Raw genomic sequence first — 19,538 nt, 5'->3', positions numbered from 1 at the left:
ATGCCTGCACGCGGAGCCGCCCCTCCGCTACGTCTCGACCCAAACCAACCTTACCAGCACCATCTCCTTGTTGCTCTGATCGTCCTCGACCTGACCCCCTCCACCATATCTCACAGGAGCGCCGCCTCCACCACGCAGACCACCGCCGGCCGCCGGAGTACGTTGAGCCGCCGCCGCAGACCATCTCCTCGCGATCCAAAACCTCCCAGAGGTGCGCCTCGACTCCCTCTTCCTTTTCCCCCACCGGCCCCTCGCCGCCGGCGACCGCAGCCGCCGGAATCCGGCTGCCTCCCCCTGCTCTGTTTTGTTTTGCCAGTGAAGGACCTAGATGCTAGAAAACAAGGACCCGATTGCTGTGTTTAAATTGTTTCAGGGGCTTTTCTGTAAAAGAAACATGTCCCTATCTATTTCTTTTCTAGTGAACTTTGAAAATTCACAATAATTTGTAGAAAAATCCTAAAATAGCAAATAAATACTTTTTGGAATTCTTATCAAAATCTCTACCCTTTGGAACCATAATATGATATGTTTTAGTTAAAAAGTTTTGCTTCAAAAATAGTTTTATGTTTAATAGTGTATAAAGACTAGTTGTGCTTACCTTTTTAATAACAAATGTTTGGAACCAAGTCATGTTATGAAATTTTTATGGTAGCATGTACATTTGATACTAGTATTAGTGTATAAAATTTCATGGTCATTTCTCATGTTTAGCTATAGGTTTATCTTAATTTTGGTTTATGTCACTATACCTTGTTTTATTTTGATGACTAGTGTATTACTCTTTTTAAATCTTAAAAATGTTCAGTAAGCTCATTATTGTATCATCAACTTTTAATTAAAATTTTATTACCATTACCTGCATTTTGTTTGTATGTACAATTTAATCTTGTGGTATGGTTTTGAATGACTTAACAAGATTTTGAAAACCACCCATTCCTGTTATGAACTAAATTATGTTCACTTTTACTCCGTCAATGACTGCCCAGTGAGTAGAAAGTGAAATAGTGTTTTCTTGACTTGGGTTTTGTTGAAAACTAATTTTTTAGTGAAGGAAAGCTATACTCAAGCACTTCACTAATTCCAACTACTGCATTGCATATAGAAATAATATCGCTAGTCGACGGAACGTTCGAACTCATCCAGAAACCAGACGGGAATATTCTGAAGTCCAGATCAATGTTGTGAAATTAACTGAAGTCCCGAACTTCGATTCAGAAGAGCTAAAGCTTACTGACTTTATAGACGTCACTAAAGGTAAGCCCCGGTGCATAATCCCATTATTTTAAATTATGCAACTTATTGTTATTATTTACTTGTGCATTTAAGTTATTAGAGTTGAATGAAAACCTTAGATGCATAATTCTATATACCTATTGATTGAACACTAGAAATCCGTCCGTTTAGATGCTATGCTAATAGGACCGGTAAAAGTCGAGTGATTTCCTGTCACTCGCGAGCTTTATAGGAGTTGATTGTTTATTTTCTTGCAATCAATATAAGGACTATGGACGGATTTGGTGAACAGCTTCATTTGAAATCCGTCTGTGTTGATAATTTACTAAGGCCGCAGTGTGTGGTACTCGTGGTTAAGCGTTTGAAAGTACTAGCCACATGCCGTGAATTATGGGTAAGCGGCAAGCCTAGTAACTTCTCGGCCCGGTAAGTGGACATACCTTCCACTCTCTCGTAGAGATAGGAAGATGAATTATGTGAAAGTTATACTAAGTTGCGCAACACCACGGGTACAGAGATGTGGTGGTTCTCTATAGTCGGGGAGAGTGGTCCTGTTTTATGAACCGGAATGACTCAACGGTGCTTTTAGCGTGTGTGCTAGGTTTATCCTTGCAAGGTTGGAATTTGATTCAGAATCGCCCGCTTCTCACAGATTGAGATTGCTTAATCTCTTTGCTGCATAGAGTAAGAAGTGGAACAATGATGATATCAATTATGGTTAGATGCAAATGTCGGTACCCCATGACTGGGGTACCCCCTCTTGTTGTGTCTAGGCAAGAGCCTTGTGGTTATCCTTGACTACGTCCAAACAGCCGGACCCCTGTGGTCCGGAGCCCTGTTCACCCGACAACAGTCCCGAACCCGTCCTCCGGCTGGGAAAGGTTTGGGAGCACCACGTGTTCCGGAAGAAGCAGGCGCTCAGCCCGAACAGCCGGGGGCTCCGGACCTCCCGTGGAGGTCCGGACCCCCTGTATAGTAACCGGACCCCTCACTAAGGGAAGGAATTGACACCCCGCCCCGGGGAGGTCCGGAGCTGCCACGTGTCTGCAAGCACAGACACGTATATAAGGCCGCTTGGTCTCCATACTAAGGTTCACCTACCACTGCATTCATTGCGGTAGGTGGACGTCCGCATTGATATAGCAGAAGCCGAGGCGATTCTTTGACCAGGGGACACTATTGATCGCGTATTACCAAGACGTGTAGTGGAGCCGTTGGCGCCGCCCACGCCGCGCCTGTCAGTCTGCCATGACAGATGGACACGACGGCTCGTCTTCACCCATTATGACGCCTAAATAATAGCCTCAACAGGCCACGCCGCAAGCTACGTTTCCCCAACGGGCACCTTGCTGACGAGACAAGAGAAGACCTCCCTGAGTCAGAGGGGCAGCAGGGCATGGAAGCATATCGGAGAAAAGATTCACAACTACTGTAGCCATTTAAGTACTCCACGCAGTATGCTACACAGTCACGTTGGGCCCACTTGTCGGGGCCTCAACGACCAATGTATCCGCACCCCTTGATCTATAAAAGGAGGGCGCCCGCTAGAAGAAAACTCAGACTGGGAAAAGGCCAAGGCCCGGCAGAGGATAGGTTCATATACAACCAAGAACAATACTTCTCCCAGTGGATGTAGGGTATTACGTTCCGGCGGACCGAACCACTCTAGATCGTGTGTTCATGTGTGCTTGCCTCAGTGCTAGATTAGCCTAACCGCCTAGTACTTCCCCGAGTTCTCCCACACTGGGAATAGGCGGGTGCGCTCCGCCACCCGGCTGTGGGTACCCTAAAAATTCCACGACAGTTAGATGCAAATAATTTCTCTACCATGCTTGTATAGATAGGTGCATACATAGAATGATTAATACAACTAGAATTTGGAAGCTAAAACTTGAAATTAAGGATATACTCTTTATGGCTTTTCAACAAAAGAAAACCCTAGAGCTTTCACATGCCTTGCATGTCTAGTTAAAGGGATATTATATACCCTTTCTTCGGGTCAGCCTTACTGAGTATTAGTATACTCAGTCTTGCTTGTGACTTTGTTTTTAGGTAATCCTTGGAATATTTTGTGAGATTGACGTCATGTACGGGCTTCATCATGATGTCATATATCGTCGCTAGTTGTCGTTTTCTTCTTTTAATTCCTGAGGTACTCCGTTTGAATTCTCAACTTCATTTGTAATAACTTTTACTATTATAGTTATGTTATGGTCATCGTAATCTCTGAACTCACCTTCGCGTGAGGTATGTTGTTACGATCGGATATTCAGTAGTTTTATCGGGATTTTACCCGACAGGCTGTCAAATTACTCTGTTTTAAGTGCGTAATAACTATTTTATCGATATCAGTGATGGTTAACGCATTTGATCCGGATTAATTTTGGTGGTTCTGCCACAGCTGGTATCAGAGCCGAAACATACACACCAGAGGTTGCGATGAACTTTAAAACTGCTTTTGGAATAAAAGATGTGCTAAACAAAGTGTTTATAAAATTACGTTGGACTCGTTAAGGGTTGTGCTTAGTCGTAAAGCCTTGGGGTGATGTTTTTATGAGTTTTATAAGGTGGCTATCAGATATATGTATGCTATGTGTTTTCTGCAGGTACACTAACCATGATTCGATAGGTTAAGAACGGTTAGGATCTGTCGACTAGATACTATAAGGAGGAGCAAGTGATTCGCCATCAACTAAATATCATGCAAGTTCAACAATGTCGCGATCTCCAGATAAAATATATAGTACATACAGGGGGGAAAAAGAATGCTTGAATCATGCAAACAATGACATCACAATTTGCTATTGGCGGTCTTTGTCAGGCTGCCCATAGCTCGGGCCTTCTCCCGGAGGACAAACTTCTGCGTCTTCCCCGTCGAAGTCTTGGGCAGATCCTCAAACACCACCGTCTTTGGAGCCATATAGTGTGGCAGCCTCTCCCGGCAGAAGCTAATGATCTCGGCTTCCGTGGCACTGGCGCCGTCCTTGAGCTTCACGAACGCGCACGGCGTCTCGCCCCAGTGGTCGTCTGGCCTCGCCACGACCGCCGCCTCGAGCACCGCCGGGTGGCTGAAGATCACCGACTCCACCTCGATCGAGCTGATGTTCTCGCCGCCCGATATGATGATGTCCTTGGCCCGGTCCTTGAGCTGGATGTACCCGTCCGGATGCCGCACGGCGAGGTCCCCGGTGTGCAGCCACCCGCCGGCCATCGATTCCTCGGTCGCGTTGAGGTCCTTGTAGTACCCGCTCATCACGGTGTTGCCTCGGAACATCGCCTCGCCCACGGTCTGCCCGTCGTACGGCACGCTCTCCATCGTGTCCGGGTTCTTGACGTCGACGCCCTGCACCGCGATGTGGTGGAACCCCTGCCGCGCCTTGAGCCGCGCGCGCTCCTCCGCCGGCAGCGCGTCCCACTCCGGCATCCACGTGCAGACGGTCGCCGGGCCGTACGTCTCCGTGAGGCCGTAGATTTGGTACACCACGAAGCCGAGCTCCTCCACCGCGAGCAAGACGCGCGGCGGCGGCGGCGCCCCGCCGGTCATGACGCGCACGGGCCCCGGCAGCGGCTTGCGGTCCGCGGCGGGCGCGTTGGCGATCATGTTGAGCACGGTCGGAGCGCCGCCCATGTGCGTGACCCCGTGGCGCGCGATGCTGTCGAAGATGACCTTGGCCGTGAAGTGGCGGAGGCAGATGTTGGTGCCGCCCTGCATCGCGACGCCCCACGGGAGGTTCCAGCCGTTGCAGTGGAACATGGGCACGGTCCACAGGTAGGTGGGCATGGCGGTGATGTCGTACGCGAGGACGGTGGCGATGGTGTTGAGGTACGCGCCGCGGTGGTTGTAGACCACGCCCTTGGGCCGCGACGTCGTGCCAGACGTGTAGTTGAGCGAGATCGGGTCCAGCTCGCTCGCCGGCCACCGGATGTCGAACCGCGCGGGGGCGTTCCTGACGAGATCCTCATAATCGTCGGACTCGGCGTCGTCCGAGATGGTGAGGAGAACCGGGAGGGCGGCGGCGCTGGAATCGGCGAGGCGCTTCAGCGCGGCTCTCCCGACGTCGAGGAGGTGCGACTCGACGAGGAACACCTTGGCGCCGGAGTGCTTGAGCAGGGCGGACACCATGGCCGCGTCGTGCCGCGTGTTGAACGTGCAGAGGACCGCGCCCGCCATGGGCACGGCGAAGTGCAGCTCGTACATCGCCGGCACGTTTGGGCTGAGGACAGCGACCTGAGATATGACCGACAGTGAGAGTGTATGCGATTTATAAGACTATTAGTTGAAAAAAACAGTGTTCGCGATTTTTGCTAGACAAAATTATCCGCAAAATTGCATGGATTGATAGAGCCGTTCTATCTCTCATCCTAATTTCAAAAAAATATTCTTTTTCTAATAGAAAATGCTCCAGCACATCACAACACCATAATATTTTTGGTAATTACTGAAAGTCTGAAACACGCCTTTCTCTTACTTAAATATAGGGAAATTATTCTACTCTATCCTTTTGAGTAATTTGCTGCAGCACTCGCTACTACAGTAAAAAGCAAAAAAAAGTACTATTAGTGATGAAAAGTAAAAATATGTAATGTATGAGGGATGAGTGATCCGATCTTTTTTTTTAAAAAAAAAGATTGAGTGATCTGCTAATGATATTCTAAGACCCTGCTTACTTTTTCTATCTTTGATGATAAATGATGAAGTGATGCTTCTGCTTTTCGGGAGGAAAAAAAAGAAAGATTCTCTCTCTTATGGGAAAACACTGCGGGAAGACCACGTTATCCCATTTCGATTTCAAGAACCCACATGGACCTGGGAGAAGTCAATGATTGACATTTTTCTAGAGCCTTGTGACACGAGCTGCAGTAACGACAACGGAGTGACAGCTACAGTAACGACAACGGAGTGAAATTCTCTCGAATGAAAATGGCGATCGAGCATATTTTCCTAACATCACCATCCAGGCTTTACATATGAGTAGTACTTTTATGCAGAAACGGATCCCGTTATCAAAAGCTTCTGACAGAGACAAGGTAAGAGAGCTGGTAGAGCGTAAGAAATCATGCATGATTGGGCTTCACCTCGACGTCAATTTCTGTCTCCGACATTGGTGTTATCTGGGGGTGTTAGTTTTCCAAAAAAAAAATCTACAGTATCCATCCCATCAAATCTTTAGACACATGCATGAAACATTAAATGCACTTGAAAAAATAACTAATTATATAGTTTAACTGATTCGAACGAGATGAATCTTTTAAGCCTAATTAATTTATAATTTAATATTAATTATCAAATAACAACGAAATATGCTACAGTACCCAAACTCAAATTTTTTTCACCAATTAAACACCAATAGCTCCAGTATATTGTTGCTACGCTCTAGCGTGAACTGGCTTCCCCAGTGGTATGCTTTTGGTTTTGGCTTTCAATATAAAGCAGAGTTCGCTCCTTAAAAAAAAATCTCAAATGCTACCAGCTAAGCATGGTTGTACTACACGCAGGCACGCGGTCAAAACAGAGGAGATTAGCAACGCAAGCAAGCAAAGGTAGCAGCACGGGCCATGAGTGTCGGCTTCACTCACCACATCACCGCGCGCGACGCCGAAGCGGGTGGCTAGCGCGGCCGCCACGCGGGCGCACCTGTCCCGCGCCTCCGCCCACGTGTGCCGCCGCTCCCCGCACACCACGGCGGCGCGGGCCCCGTACACGGCCGCGGCGCGCTCGATGAAGCTGATCGGCGACAGCGGCGCGTAGTTCGCCGCGCACCGCACCGTGCCGGCCTCCGTGTCCAGCACCACCGCCTCCTCCGGCTCCGACTCCCCCGTCCCCGAGAGGCTGGAGAACAGGAGAGATGCCGCGGACGGGGGCGGCGACCCGAGCGGGCGCCATGGCGAGGAATTTAGTAGCGCGCGAGCTCGGGCCAGGTGGTCAGAGTAGTCCTGCAGCTGCCATCTGACGCAGCTTCCGCTCTGCCGGTGGATTAGTCTACGGAGCGCGACGGCGGCGGCGGCGGCTCTCATGGCTTACGCCACCGGCTGGCTGCTGCTCTGCGTGTGGCTGCCTGGTTGGTCGGGGCCTGGGCGAGCTCAGACCGCGCAGGTCAAACGATATAAGCTGGGCTGGGGAATGTTAGCCAACTGGGCCTTTCACTCGCGCCCTGATCGGGGCGCCCAGCCCGTGGAAGGCTGGTGGGCCCCCGTCGCGCAGCACACATAAAAGGAAGAGGTGGGAGCCAGGAGCAATCTCTCTGAGGTTCGCCATCCTTTTGCCTCACCAAAGAAACCCTAGCCGATCTGAAGGTTGTGCTGAAGCGGCGGGAAGTCCACCGCGCCATCGCCCGTGAGCCGCCACCTCCACACCGCGACGGCGTAGCCCTCTACTCCAGCTCGCCGTCGACCTCTGCATCGACACCGTGACGCCTCTGCACCGCGCCTCTGCGTCTTGGATGTCACAGAGGCCACGAGAAGGTATTTTTCTCTGTTAAAGGTTTACCTAAATCGATCTACTCCTAGAGATCCAAAAGTGTATATATAACATTGGTATCAAAGCGCCACTCTACGGAGTGGATCAGTTGGGGTCGAAAAGAAGATTTCGGTCAGAAATAAAAAAGAAAGAAAGAAAGTGAGATTTGATCTCATATCAGAGACCAAGAGAACGGATTCGATCTCGAATCAAAGAAGGCAGAAACAAAGGATTTCGATTCGATTCGAATCGGAAGAACAGAAGTCAAACTCTAACCCTAGCAAAGAATGAGGCGGCGGGACTCCCTTGGGTCTCTGCGCCGCCCCTCACCACCGGCCTTAGCCGCGCTACAGCACCCCGAGATGCCGGCTCGCCGGCGCAGGACCGCCTTCACACGGACAGGTCCGAGCCGCCGCGCTCAAGAGGGAGCTTCGCCTCCGTGCGCGCGCGGGCTCAGGGCACCGCTGCCAACCCGCTCGACGGCAGTGCGCTTCCGCACGGATGAGCGCTCACACCGGCGAGGGGGCCGGCGGCGGCGCCGCCGCCTCCTCCGACAAGCCCGGCCGCCACTCGGTGCGCCGTGCAAAAGAGAAATGAAAAGGGCCTGCGGCGGCGCGGCGTAGCGCCGCTACCTGAGCCTCACTCCGGCGTGCCGTCCCAGCCGCCGCCGCCGTTGAGTGGCCGCCGCCACTTGGGTGGAAAGAGAAAGGGGAGAAGTGAACTGAAACTAGGGTTACAGAGCACAGCACTGGGCGCCGGTTTTTGATCTGCCGAAATCGGCGGACAGCCGTCGGATTCAATCCGGATTCAATCTGACAGCCCGGAGCGGCTGCAGCTCTGTGGGCTGGGATGCAGCCTAGGTGGGCGAAAGTGAGAGCCCAGCCTAGGTTGGCGGCCCGATCGTCGGATGTTGGGCCGAAGGCCCAGGCGGGCGAGCGCCGAGACGACTGGGGCGTCTGGCAGGCCGTCTTAGCGGGCTGTGCAGCTGGGCCGAGCCGCTGGGCAGTCGGGCCGCGCGCTGAGGCGTGTCAGCGGGCCGAGCTGGGCTGTGCGCTCAGTCTGGGCTGAAAGCAGAGAACAACACAGTAAATTTTTTGTTATAGTTTTCTTGTTTTCAGAGGCATATTAAAGATGGTTTTGTTCTCTATTCAGTTTGCACCAACGTGCAATTTTGTTTAGAGAATGAATGCGCATTATAATGCTTCTGAATATAGAATTTTACATGTGTCTGCTGTAAAGTTTTAAAGTTGTTGAGAATTATTCTTAAGAGCATGATTAAAGAGCTTACGTTGAGTAAGTTTTGTACAGTTTTATCTCTATTCAATTTTGAACCAACGAGATACATTGTTTAGAGAGAAAATAAGTACCAAGTATAGTTTCAGAAAAGAAAGAAAAGTTTTCTGCTGCCATAAAAGATAGGAAAAGATTTCCGTTGTTACACTATTGCTATCTTTCAATTAAGTTGGAACCAACGAGAAGATTTAATTGGAAGAATAGTCGAAAAGTCTTAAATGATTTGTCTGTGGGTAAAACACAGAAAAGCTTCCGCTGTTTAAAGTAAAAGTTGAGTTTTGGCATTATTCTGCCATTTGAAGTCTCAAAGTTGAGCATTACTGGAATCACAAAGATATTTCTCATGGAAGAGAAATTTAAAGTTAATTATGGTATTGTTATTTTCTGACCAACGTTGATGATAACATTATTATAATTTTTTCATGAATCATACCTTGAAGTTTAAGGTCTCTGGTAAATGTTGCATCAAAGTGACCATTTCAGAGAATAGCTAAAGAACTGCTCTCAAACTAGATAAATGTATTTTCTAGTTTGCGCTGCAATAAAGTTGATTATCCTCTAATTAAATTCGAACCAACGGGAGAATTTAATTTTGAGGAGCAGATATATATGGTTTTAAAGTTTATTGTGTTTCCCATACATTAATTCTGTTTCTGCCCAACGGTGATACAGAATTAATGTAAAAGATTATTCTATTTCTACCCAACGGTGATATAGAATAGAACTAAAGTATTGATTATTGACTTTTCAGACAAAGAGTTCTATGTTGTCCTTGAAGGACGAAAGACAATGAACTGGGTACTTATGACTCAGAAAGAAAGAAGGTCATTACATAAGAGAATATATTCTCTGTAAAGAACGGCTTGACAGGAAAAGTACTCAGGATATTTATCCAAGAAGAGTAGATAAAGCAATAAGAGTTCATTTTGAGAAATGTCTCTTATGTACTCTCTATCAAGAAGAATTCATTTTGAGTTCAGTCAAAGTTGTGATAAGTCAATACATGTTTAATTTGACCAACGTCGGATTAAACATGTGTGTCATGGAATATTCAGATTTATTTCTGAATTTGATATGAACCGATCTTGACATTTTTTATTGGAAAAGTATGAAATAACCCGCATGACGGGATAAAGTTGGCATAGTGCTAATCCTGCATGGCGGGAGAAAGTTGTGATGACTCATGTACTAGTTTATCCCACACTGGGAGAAAAGTTTGGAGTAGCTTTTGCTATTCTAGAATTGATTCGGCACTTCTATTGTGTCATAGTGATTAAGCACTCAATGAGTTTAAGAAGAATGAAATGTTATATACAAACCTCAAGATAAAAAAGATATGCGAGCGTGACTTGCTAAAGTACTGGTAATAAAAGACTCTGTTGAGTTCGTGAAGTGAAATGAGGAAAAAGTATTGCCATATCGAATAAAGGACTCTATTGAGTTCTCAAAGAAAAATGAATAAAAGGTACTCCCATACAAAGTAACAAATTACTTGATTCTGCATGTCGTAATCATGTGGATAAAGTAAGTAATAAAAGTTTCCTCATTCACGAAAGTTGTGAATAGTTTTCGAAATTGTGGCAGAAAAGTTCAAGCCACATTTCGAGGCGGAGAAATATGGGACAGTTAAGACAGATACTCCCCTGTAATGTGCATTGAAAGCAAGAGATGATCTATTAAAGAATGAATGTGACCATCAGGGGGAGTACAACGGTCACTATACTGATACCCCTATGTAAAGAAATAGCTAAATTTCAGCATTCATGCTGGATGACACTCAAAAATAGTAAGATGGTGCTTACAGAGCACATATAAAATTTTTTAACAGATAGAACCCAAACAAAGAGATTTATTGATACGCTATCTTTACAAAAGATGGCAAAATCTGGGGGAGCATGGTATGTAGATACCTAAGACTTGAAGAGAAGTGGGAATGCGTGCTCACTTCGATGATTCAAAAACAACAAGTTTCTCATACGTGCTGATGTTGTATACAACACATGTTGTTAGCTCTCAAAGAAAATGAATAAAGTAAAGAAGAATCTTGTTATGCAGGATCTCATTAGTCCATAGTCATTTGGCAAAAAGGAGCAACAACAGCCCTATACAAAGTAAAGAAAATCACATGGATGTTGATTCCACCCCATTTGAAGAGTTACGAGAATTCCATGGGTTAAGATCATGGAAAAAGAAGTGATTCCTGAAAGAGCCATCACAGTAGGTTGTATTGGACCTACAAACATAATGTGACTCCAGAGGGAATGTTGAAAGAAATAAAGCAAAACTTGTGACAAAAGTTTTAGTCAAAGAGAAGAAAGAACATACAGGATACCATAATAGTAAATTCATTTATGGATTGAAGAAAGCCACGAGACGGTGGTATCTAAAGTTTAAATGAAACAATATGATTTTTTTTTTGGGTTTTTTCAAAAGATTGGGGAGGACAATAGCTTTTAAGGAAAAGTAAAAGAATGGGAAATCTAATTTCCACATCTTAAATGAAGATAACATCCTACTTTCTAGTGGTGGTGTTAAAATATTGTTATAACTAAAGAATTCTTGTCCTCAAATTTTGATCTTGGTGATGGGTTTTCATTCTACGAATTGAAACTCATCGAGATAAAAGGAAGGGGTATTATGGTTACAACAAAGTCATACTTGGAAAAGATTCTAAAGAAATGAAGTATGCATATGAATAAACTTTTGCCTGTTCCTATCATTAAGGGTAATAGTTTTGGGAACCTTAGTGTTCCAGGAACCAATGTGAAATGGAAATAGTTCCAAATGCTTCAGCTGCTGGAAGCTTTATAGGCGCGCAAGTAAAGAACTTACCTTGACATGTTTTGTGTATCCGGGTTATTTTGGCAAAAGTTCAGTCCAGATATAGATCACTGGAATAAAATTGAGAATGTCGGCCTCATGCTAAGTTGGAAAGATCAAGTACTCTCAAAAGATTGTGAGTACAAAAGTAGAATATGTGAAATGTGTAGCGAAATCCACAATTGTCGCTAACTTTCACACTTGGAGGTTTTGTGTGGAAAAGCTCCAAAATGAAACAATTATCATCAATGTGATGCAAAGACATGGTATAGCATGATACGAGGCCCAGGGACAGGCAAAATGGTTAAGGGAACCTGTACCCGGAGTTGATAATGGTTGACAACAGCAATAACCATTAAAGTAGTTTGCTCCTATGACAACGAGTCAAGTGTGGTGCCAAACACATTGACACAAAGTTATACGTTGTAAAGGAGAATGTTTGGAATCATGATGAAATGCATTGTGAGTATAAGTGACAGAAAGTGTCTGTGGATCCGCTTGCTAAAGGCTTGCTGCCCAGTGTGTACAGAGAACACACAGTCGACATGGGTTTATGGTATAGCCTATGTTTTCCGGACGATAAAGGGCCCAAAGTTAAAGTATCTATTTCAAAACAGAGAGGTGCGTTGTAGCTATTAAGTCCATCGGCGATTGACCGTGACGATGAGGCATGCTCATATGCACTGATCCGTGAAGGAATAGGTAAATAAAGAATCAAGAATGAAGAAAGAAAATATTGAGATAAGTTAAAAGACAAGGTGAGATCAAGGGGGAGAATGTTAGATTGATCTCCGCCAGTTGGCCCAGCGGCCAACTGGGCCTTTGACTCGCGCCCTGATCGGGGGCGCCCAGCCCGTGGAAGGCTGGTGGGCCCCCGGCGTGCAGCACACATAAAAGGAAGAGGTGGGGGCCAGGGGCAATCTCTCTGAGGTTCGCCATCCTTTTGCCCCACCAAAGAAACCCTAGCCGATTTGAAGGCTGTGCTGAAGCGGCGGGAAGTCCACCGCGCCATCGCCCGTGAGCCGCCACCTCCGCACCGCGACGGCGTAGCCCTCTACTCCAGCTCGCCGTCGACCTCTGCATCGACACCGTGATGCCTCTGCACCGCGCCTCTGCGTCTTGGATGTCACAGAGGCCACGAGAAGGTATTTTTCTCTGTTAAAGGTTTACCCAAATCGATATACTCCTAGAGATCCAAAAGTGTATATATAACAGGGAACTCACTCATTCGATGGATAGGAGGATAGCGACGGCCAACGGGAAGGGATGGTCGGTCGATTTCAGGTGCAGAGGGGAGGAGTGACGTACAGTAAGTAGCTCGTGTTCTTTTTGAGTAGCAACTCGTGTTCTTTTTGATGAATACCTACTAACAGCTCGTGTTCTTTTTGAGTAGCAACTCATGTTCTTTTTGATGAATACCTACTAACAATCCATGAATATCACATAAACTAGCAATTCATTAAAACTAGCAATTCATACATATCAACTAACATGAAAAAATTCATACATATCAACTAACTGATCTTTTCTATGTGTTCTATGTCACATGGTCTCTAGAATCTCAAATCAACTAACTTAGATCAACATCAACAAGCATCAACATAAAAAAAAAACTTCTCATACCTTAAGTTCCCGGAGCCACGGCGAAATCCGGTCGATTTCACCGGTTTCTCGCCGGGAAATCACCGAAATCCGCTCGGGTCTACTCAATGTTAACGGGTCCGAACCCATTTAGTGATTTTAACCAACCAAACCAACTTATATTTGAACGATTTCATGTGCTACTCACTCAAAAAAGCACCTAGTTTTTTATCATATTTTTTTACAAATTTTTTTGAATTTTTGAATTTCGAAACGAAATTTACCGAAAAATACTGAAATTTCACTTCCCGGTAACTAGCGGAAACGAAATTTTTACCGAAATTTCGCCGAAATTGTTAACCCTGGTTTCGCCACGCCAGCGCAGGGAGAGAGAAGAAATGAGAAGGCAAAAGCATTTTTCCGATCTGAGGCCCCCCAAAGGAAGGCCCGGATCCAACATGGCACATGTAAGGGCCTAAGGCCCATCCCACTCGTTGCAGCCGGTCGCGTTCTTGGGGACTCCTATCTATCTTCCGATAGACTGGTAGATAGTTAGTTAGCCTATGTATCTTAGATCCATTAGTGGTCCAGTTTGCACATCTAATAGGCCCAATAACCACAAGGCATGCCGCCTAGAAATAATTTTCCACTCGCGACCTTTTCTTTCAAGGAAGATTTTAGAAAGAAAAATTGAAATATGTCTAAGTAGAAAGTGCAGTCCGCTGGAGTGCAGAATTGCAGAGCAGTGTGCACGTACAATTTTTCGATGTTTTCTCTTACTCTCTGGTTATCTTTAAAACATATATAGTTGGTCCCCACTAAGAGTCATAACTTCTTTTTTTTTTGCAACCACGTTGAGCGACGTCACCTCAAATTCTTATCACCGTTAGATCGTTTCCTTCTGTGGACATCTACCCGTCCACTTGCAAGTTACTATTTCCGATCCACTTATTCATGCACTCACCCACCATTTGTAAGTTACTATTTCTAATCCACTTATTCATGCACCCACTCACGTTAATATCAATTCATCATGGCACCATGCATTACTCGAACCAGCATACAAAACTGCTTCCCACTAACATTATACACCACTATTCAGCAATCAAAAGTCATCTCCCACTCATGTTAATACCCAGCAATCAAAAGTCATCCTAATGACATCATTGTCCTTTCAATTACTCTCCAGCAAGTATATATGCCACTCGCTCAACCCCAGAAGCAGCGCATTCCTATTCCACTGTCAGAAAAATGAAGCAGTGCATCCAGCTCACCCCGGCAAGTATGGCGAGCTCTTCCTGGATGGCTAAGACTTCGCAGAGCTGGTGGCGGCGCACGACAGCTCCATGGAGTCTGGTGGAGATCGCAGCACCGACGGGCGACCGTGAGTTACTCCCCCCTGGAAGCTGTCCAATAAGACCTTCATTATTGTAACCATCCAATCAATTTTGTACACGTCTTATATCTATGAAATGCATGTCTTATTTATTTCTTTTTTCTCTAACCAAAGAATAATTCAAAAATATATTATTTTTCATCCAAGAGATTTCTCATGTGGCTTTCAACATGACCTCTGCAAATGCACCATTAATATGAGCTTTTCTTTATTAAAAAATCTATCATTTTTTTGTTTTTAGCAAACTTGATCAAAGTGCTTATTTGTCTTACTACATCCTCTCCATAGCATTTTTATTTAAAGAATTATTGTATTTTTTTATCATAGTTTATCAAAAAGATCTCTCAAATCCCGCAGCAACGCGCGGGGAATCACCTAGTTTCCTATAAAGATGGTGATATTCACTTTTCTTTTCCTTTTGCAAAAAATAACATGAGTAGAGTATATTCAACATCTTAAAAATACTATATTCGACGTTTCAAAATACTAGATTCAACACTTTCGATAGCTAGATTCAACATTTTCTATGATCATGTTGAAACTGTCTATAAAATGTTGAAGTGGTGTATTAAAATGTTGAAATAGTATATTGGAGATGTTGAATTTAAAAATAGTTCAAAAGACATAAAAATATACTTATATTAAAAAATAGTTCAAAAAATAATAAAAATATACTTTGTAAAATTCCCATCCGAAGTTAGGAGCCTAGTTGCATATATTTGGATCGCGATTACTAATCACGATCCAAACTAAAGATTATTTGCATATTGCAGAAGTCTAAGATAAATATTTGGATCAACACAGGGGGCTTTCTGAATGTTTTCTTAGCCAGTGACATGGTGCTCGCGCGGTCACGCCACTAGCAACCCCCGCTTGATCCGCGCCCAAGCATCCCTCGCTCACCTCCTTCAACCTTTTCGACAGTGCTATTGTGCTAGAATCGGATTAAAGAGGAAGCACCGCTGCTCTACTCGATAAAGGAGGAGCATAGAGATAGCTAATTCTTGGATTTGGTTGGACATCTAGGTCTGCTCCATCAATTTGTCCAGCACAAAGGTGATGTTGAAATTTAAGAGGAAGAAGAAGGCAAGGGTAAAAATGACTTTTCGTATTAGTCTCTTACCAACATGGAGCATTACAATAAGGACAAGTTTAACCAAGAATGGAAATTGAGCGACTTAGATTGGTCATTTTAAAGTTGAGGGACGAATTTAATCCTCGAGACAAAGTTAAAGGATCAAAATGTGTGTATTTTTGGGTGTGGGATGGGAACCTTTCCATTTAGATATCTAGGCATCCCGATGCAATTTCGAAGGCTCAGATATCTAGCTGCAGTACAAAAGAAATTACCCAATCTTGTTGCAGTATGACTCCAACTGTACTCGGCTAGGACTTTCCATGTAACCCTGCCCCCCAGATATATAAGGGCGGGCAGGGACCCCCCTCAAAACACATCAACACCTAAGGCAATACAAACCACCACACAGGACGTAGGGTATTACGCAACTCGCGGCCCGAACCTGTCTAAATCTTTGTGTTCCTTGCACCATCGAGTTCTAGAGCAGTCGATCCCTACCTACAAACCTTACTGCTAAGGGTATCCCTGAGCAGGCTTGGCGATAAACACCGACAGCTGGCGCGCCAGGTAGGGGACTCGGCGAGTTCATCGGCGATTTCGATGGCCACTTTTGCTTTCAGCACCATGGCGCCTCCCCAAGGTGCCACCTTCGTCTTCGGTTCGTGGGTCTGCGTCGCCAACGATTCGGGCGGCTTTGACAGCCACCTAACCAACTCACCCACGATGAAGACCACCACGTCGGAAAGCTCCAACAAGCTCGCCGGATCAGATGATCATGGCGTCATGCTGCTTCCCGACCTTGCCAAGGAGATCGAGAAGGACCTTGAAGACAACTCGGGTTCTACTCGGACTCAAATTAATCTCAAATCGAATTCTACTCGGATTGAGATCCCTCTCGCTCAACCCGTCCTTGGGTTGCGCAATGCATCATCTACTTACAAACAAATGATCAGATCCATCTATGAAAATAGCTTGGATCGTCTTCTCTACATTGAGAACCACTCAGTCAGCGCTAGCAGGGAGGCACCCGTTTTCGACGTATATCCAGATCTAGTCAAGTCATCTCAAGACAGCCTGGATTTCATCACCAATGCGCTGGCAAAAATCCAACTCAAGTCCTGCCAAAGTCATACACTCGCAGAACTACTCGATGACCTTCGAGAAGTTGCCAGCATTGATGATCTCCCGTTTCAACACGGTACTCCCCTCGCAACCGAGAGGGAGATGGGTTCCGGGGAAACTGTCCTGGCTGACTGCGAATCAGATCTAGAAAGCTTCTCCTTCGAAATTTTGGTTCCGGTGATCATCCAACAAGCCAGAGGTGCTCTAAGTCAGCATGACCCCAACGAAGCTTGGGATCAGATTTCAGAAGACAATCTGACCCAAGATGCTCCACAAGATGAGGATGAAGCTACTCGCACAGCTCGCAGGGCAAGAAATCAACGTAAAGGAGAACGCAGGGTTCGAGCTGCTGAGCGAGCTCGCCTTCCCCCATGCAATCTCAACAACGAATTCAACAATGTCGCGGATCCAGTCTTCAGAACCCCAATCGCTGCGATATGATAGAAGCAACCCTGCGGCTCATGCAGATGCCTCAAAACCCGGAGATGGAATGAGTCATTCACCTTACCAAAAATGTTGTTGAACAACTCGAGAGACAAAACCTGTTGTCCTCACTTCATGGCACTCGGTCGAGGGCCACCGCAACAGTCATACCACAAGCAAGCCGTACTCTTGGAGGCCATCATCGTCAACAACAGCTAGATCAGCAAAATCAAAATAACCAAGAGGACTAGGAAATCGCAAGCTTTCATCGCCCCAGGGGTGGCTAGCCACAGGCAAACCAAGCTCCTGGGCCTCAACCAAGTCGCAACAACAACCGCGGGCACAACAGGGAAGAAGTAGCCGATTTCATAAAGGACGCACGGGTCATCATCAACGCAAGACGCAGATCGCAGCTTGCAGATAATTCTGATCGCTTCCAAGCCCTCAGCAGAGTCTTCGACAATGTCGAGTACGCGAAGGGTTTCAAGCCAACGAACATCCAGAAGTACGACAGTAAGCAAGATCCTGCTCAATGGTTACGTCTATACTCGACTACTGTTAGTGTTGCAGGAGGAGACACCAACACCATGATCCTCTACTTCCCGATGGCCCTGGAACCCGCACCCCTCACGTGGCTCGAGAGCTTGGCACACGAGTTCATACACTCATGGGATGATCTCAAGAAGGCATTCATCGACAACTTTCAAGGGTCGCTACATCGAGTAGCTACTCGACATGCCTTGTCGATGTGCAAGCAGGAGCAAGGCGAATCGATCAGATCCTACGTCAAGCGCTTCTTCGACACAAGAGCCACCATCCCCAACATCGCCGAGAATGACATCATCGACTACTTCCAGAGCGGGATTACTGTCCAGTCTCTATACCGTGATTTCGGGCGCAACCGCCCCAAAATGGTAGTAGAGTTACACGACATGATGCAGCGTTGGGCAGACGAAGGGGAGCAAGAACGAAGCCGCTTCCCACACCGTAACAACGACAACAATGGGAAGCGCCACAACGACCGTGGAGGCCGCAGCAACCAGCGTGATCCCGCGCGTAAGCGCAAACCTGACAATACTGTCGATACTATAAATCGCACCCCGTGTGGTAAGAAGAATGATAAGTTGCAGGACCAGTTTGACAAGATCCTTCACAACAAAAGGTGCCCAATCCACCCCAAGAGCAACCACTCTATGTGGCAGTGCACGATCCGGCGCAAATCCTTCCAGTCGGCGCCCCCAGACGCTCCTAAGAAGAAGCAGAACAAGGATGACGAAGACGACAAGAAAGACCCTGACGGGTTCCAACAGCCGCAAAACGTCGTCAACGTCATATTTGGAGGAGATTCCAGCTTCTCCAAGCGAGCCCAGAAGCTTTTACTCAGAGAAATCCTTTCAGTTGAGCCAGCAATTCAGAGGCCACTAAAATACAGCGAGGTACCCATCATCTTCTCCAGGGAGGATCAATGGACCAGCTTCTCTTAACCCGGAAAGTTCCCGCTAGTACTCGACCCAGTTGTCCAAGGATCCAAGCTCACTCGAGTACTCATTGATGGCGGCAGCAGGCTCAACCTGATCTTCGCAAGTACATTGGCCAAGATGGGCCTCAACTACATGAGCCTACTGACTCCAAGCAAGGCCCCATTCTACGGCATTATTCCCGGAAATTCTTCTACACCGATTGGCTCGGTCACCCTCCTGGTCACATTCGGTACAGAACAAAACTTTCGGACGGAGTACATCAAGTTCGAAGTAGCCGACTTCGAATCCTCCTACCATGCCATACTAGGAAGACCTGCGCTGGCTAAGTTCATGGCAATACCACACTACGTGTACCTACTCCTCAAGATGCCAGGCAACACAGGAATACTCTCCTTGCGAGGAGACCTCCTCAAGTCCTTTGAGTGCGACAAAGAAGCAATAGATCATGCTGCCACAATCCGAGTCCCTAGCTCCGTCAGCGAAATACTTGCTGTAGCTAAGGAACTCTCCCTCAACAAGGATTCAACGCCATCCAAGAAGCCAAGCCAGTCGTCGGTTAAGCCAACCGGCAACGTGGGCACCAAGACTATAAAGCTACAAGAGGGAGATGACTCCAAAACTGCTATCATCGGAGCTGGCCTGGGCGACAAATAG

The 19,538-nt window shown here is 46.3% G+C and overlaps 2 protein-coding genes across 2 annotated transcripts; one reads left to right on the top strand and one right to left on the bottom strand.

Moving 5' to 3' along the window:
- Positions 1 to 3,904: 3,904 nt before the first annotated feature.
- Positions 3,905 to 7,733, bottom strand: LOC120693146 (probable acyl-activating enzyme 1, peroxisomal). The gene is made up of 2 exons (XM_039976552.1): positions 6,811 to 7,733; positions 3,905 to 5,461 (listed from the first exon to the last, which is right to left on the bottom strand). Exons 1-2 carry the CDS (start codon positions 7,246 to 7,248, stop codon positions 4,025 to 4,027), a joined length of 1,875 nt encoding a protein of 624 aa, XP_039832486.1. The 5' UTR covers positions 7,249 to 7,733; the 3' UTR covers positions 3,905 to 4,024.
- An 11,268-nt stretch (positions 7,734 to 19,001) lies between these two features.
- LOC120689399 lies at positions 19,002 to 19,538 on the top strand. Its single transcript, XM_039971685.1, has one exon. The coding sequence runs from the start codon at positions 19,002 to 19,004 to the stop codon at positions 19,536 to 19,538; it is 537 nt and encodes a 178-aa protein (XP_039827619.1).

This window comes from Panicum virgatum, chromosome 9N, assembly GCF_016808335.1.
Source record: "Panicum virgatum strain AP13 chromosome 9N, P.virgatum_v5, whole genome shotgun sequence".
Classification (NCBI taxonomy): Eukaryota; Viridiplantae; Streptophyta; class Magnoliopsida; order Poales; family Poaceae; genus Panicum; species Panicum virgatum.
This window is presented reverse-complemented; position numbering and strand designations above follow the sequence as displayed.

Bases quoted from the DNA above. Each gene is read 5' to 3' on its own strand.
- LOC120693146 (XM_039976552.1), bottom strand. From the start codon at position 7,248: ATGAGAGCCGCCGCCGCCGCCGTCGCGCTCCGTAGACTAATCCACCGG. The intron at 5,462-6,810 runs GTGAGTGAAGCC...GTCATATCTCAG, and splicing joins GCGTCGCGCGCGGTGATGTG to GTCGCTGTCCTCAGCCCAAA.
- LOC120689399 (XM_039971685.1), top strand. From the start codon at position 19,002: ATGGGCCTCAACTACATGAGCCTACTGACTCCAAGCAAGGCCCCATTC.